The 2,885-nt window shown below is 42.6% G+C and overlaps 1 protein-coding gene across 1 annotated transcript; it reads right to left on the minus strand.

Moving 5' to 3' along the window:
* Window positions 1-968: 968 nt before the first annotated feature.
* LITAF (lipopolysaccharide induced TNF factor) lies at window positions 969-2,288 on the minus strand (the record flags this gene model as incomplete). Its single annotated transcript, XM_079543146.1, has 3 exons — window positions 969-1,077; window positions 1,569-1,728; window positions 2,108-2,288. The coding sequence occupies 3 exons, from the start codon at window positions 2,286-2,288 to the stop codon at window positions 969-971; spliced, it is 450 nt and encodes a 149-aa protein (XP_079399272.1).
* Window positions 2,289-2,885: the final 597 nt, after the last annotated feature.

Genomic DNA, 2,885 nt, shown 5'->3' on the forward strand with positions numbered 1-2,885 from the left:
ACAGAGATGAACACAACGTCAGCATCGCAGCTTTGCCCCAACACCTGGCTGCTGGCTCCACACAGCTGTCACCCACATGAACTCAGAGGATATTCAGACCACGTCTACCATTTTTTAAATTCTTCAACCTTCAGTGTCACTTTAATTTTTGTGTTCACCATCACATACAGCTTAGGTTTCTGAGAACAGAAGTTACCTTTTATTTGGAAAATGAGTCTAATAAATCAGCAGTAAGAAAGAAAAAAATGAAGAAATATCTATTAATAATTTCTGAGTAGGCAACTCTACTGCAAGGTAAAGATACAAGTAGACTGAAAATTAGCAAGGAAATTCGGGTACTACATTCAATCACCAGTGATGCACAATAACCTGAGTTGTCCATTTGGTAACGCAGCTTCCAAAAAGGAAGAAGCCTCTAAGTTTGATTGTCTTTCACAGAAAGTTTTGAAGTTAATTTTAGTGCTCATAAAAAAGTACCCAACTGATAACACTGGGGACCAAATTGCTTCCTTCGTCAGAGGGGCTCCTGCGTGAGAGGCAAGCAATTGCCTGCCAGTTTGTGAACTTTGCTGTTGCACTAGCATCAACACCAAGCACGAGGCTATGCAGTCCTCTACAGACATTCTCCCTGTGGTCTGTGCCAAGACTGTAAACCAAGCAAAGAGTGTGCAACACAATTGAGTTAAGATTAACTGGACCAACATCAGCAACCTGTTTTGCATAAGGCAGAAAGGGGCAAACAATTAGCAGCCACCACCTGGTGCAGGACTGAGCAGTCCATCGAGCCCTAAAAAGACCTAAGTCAGAATCATCAATTCTTAGCAAATTCTTATTCAAACAATCTGGCAACAAACATCAATTTTTATTGGTTTCCAGTGACAGGACAGAAAAAAAAACTATGAAGCCTCCATTAAGCTTCAGTAAGGGCTCAGAGAGGTGCCAACCAACTCTTAGTGCTTACACACTGCCTATAGACGTTTGTAAGAACCAACATGGGCATTGCAATTCGGACAGAAGTGTTCCACATCTTTCAGAGCATCAACGCAAAATGGAATTAAGCAACAGCTAGCTATGCACCTGCAAGGAAAAAAACACAACGCCTGTCAAGGTTTTACGATTTTTGGTTTTCGGTATTCCACATCATAACATCATGTGGGGTACTGGGAGTTTAACTGTTAATGCTCAAGTCCTGGTCCCAGCAGCCTTTCCTCTGCTGTTAGATCCGGCATCAGCATGCTGACCATAGTGCTTTACCACTTGTTACATACACAAGATCATCAAACCACATTTCTGTCAAGGACAAAAAACACTTCCTTAAACTTTCCTACCAAAGCCATCCGCAAAACTGGTGCCACAAAGCTTTAAGACGAACACAGGTGCCTGCAGAGCTAGGTGTTATCAACCTGCTGCTAGGCCCTGCAGGGCTTCCAGCCAACGCCATCTCTTCAAACCACCAAGGGTCAGAATGAGAAAGCAACAAAGCTGAGACTACAAGGCTTTACTACTGCTGAAGGCTCTAAAAGGTCACACAAGAGGAAAAAAAGTGAAGTGCAAATGAATCGACCTACCCCAGCAGGCAGAGGCCACCACATGACAGCCAAGTCAATGCTCCTGGCTCATAGCAGAGACGTGTCACGATCACCTGGTTACAGGAAGGGCAACTCATCTGAACTGGGCGGTCGTAGAACACTACTACTGGTTGGTGCACATACACCGTCTGAACTGTAACTGAACAAAGAAACATTTTGTTTATTCAGTGGGTAAATGAGGAAGAAAAGATAACCAGCTTCCTCTGAACTACAATCAGCCGCAGTTCTGAAATACTTGAGGCTCAGAGCACTGAAATGCACAGTGACAAAGAAATCACCATGATGTTTCCTAATGCAGAACACATAGAATATAAGAATAGGTCTGTATTAAAAACTGCAGAAAGGCAAAGCATGTAATTTATGTCATTTTGCTCTGTATGTATTGTGAGACTTGCTTGATCTTATTTCCTAGTTAGGTCGGAAACACCCGTCAGTCACAGTCCTTCAGTTTCTGTCACAGCACCTCTGACAACAACCTGACTCCTCTTTAATGTGGTACAGTCAAGCTTCAGGCTTACCAGGGCTACTTGTTGGCATGGGCTGTTCTGGGTACTGGGGAGGGTTCACTCCCTTCCAACCTGGTCTGAGGCCAGGATCTGGGACAGGGTAGGGATGAGGATAGTTCACATTGATTCCTACTGCCTCTTCATATGAAGGTGGTGCAGATGGGGCAGAAAAGCCACTAGGAGCAGACATCATACCTAGAACATAACAGAAAAGAATGTCATAACAGAAGAACTTATTTAGAGAAAGCAGCAACTTGTTTCAGACAAACAGCAGGAAGTAACTAGATCAAAATGCACGTTTCACAGCACAAACTGTATTTAATGCCATCAGAAAGACAAAACATAAAAGTTGAACTCAATAGTATTGTTGTTTTTTTCCTTCTCTTTATCTCTTCACAGTTTTTATACATCTTTCCCTCACAAACTAAAAATGCCACAGCCAGGACACAGTGTGTCCTTATTACTGCGCTGAGCTGTCTGGCAGTTTCTCCCAGTTCTCCAGAACTGTACTTCAGATGTGCTCAATCTCCTCCAAAAGCAAGAAATACGACGGACTGCACAGTGTTTGCTGACTAACATGAGCCTCGTTTGTGGTGAAGAGCAAATAATTAGAATAGAACACTGATCTTTGCTGCAATTTGAAGTAAACAAGTGCTTATACTGAAGGGAAAAGAAACCCCAAACGACTAAGCACATCCAGCTCAATTCAAATCTTTCACAACTCAATCAAGTAGTAAGTGCATCATTTTTGCTGCTTACCCATGTTTCAATCAATGCAAAACACAACTTT

This window comes from Tetrao urogallus (genome assembly GCF_951394365.1).
Source record: "Tetrao urogallus genome assembly, chromosome: 15".
Classification (NCBI taxonomy): domain Eukaryota; kingdom Metazoa; phylum Chordata; class Aves; order Galliformes; family Phasianidae; genus Tetrao; species Tetrao urogallus.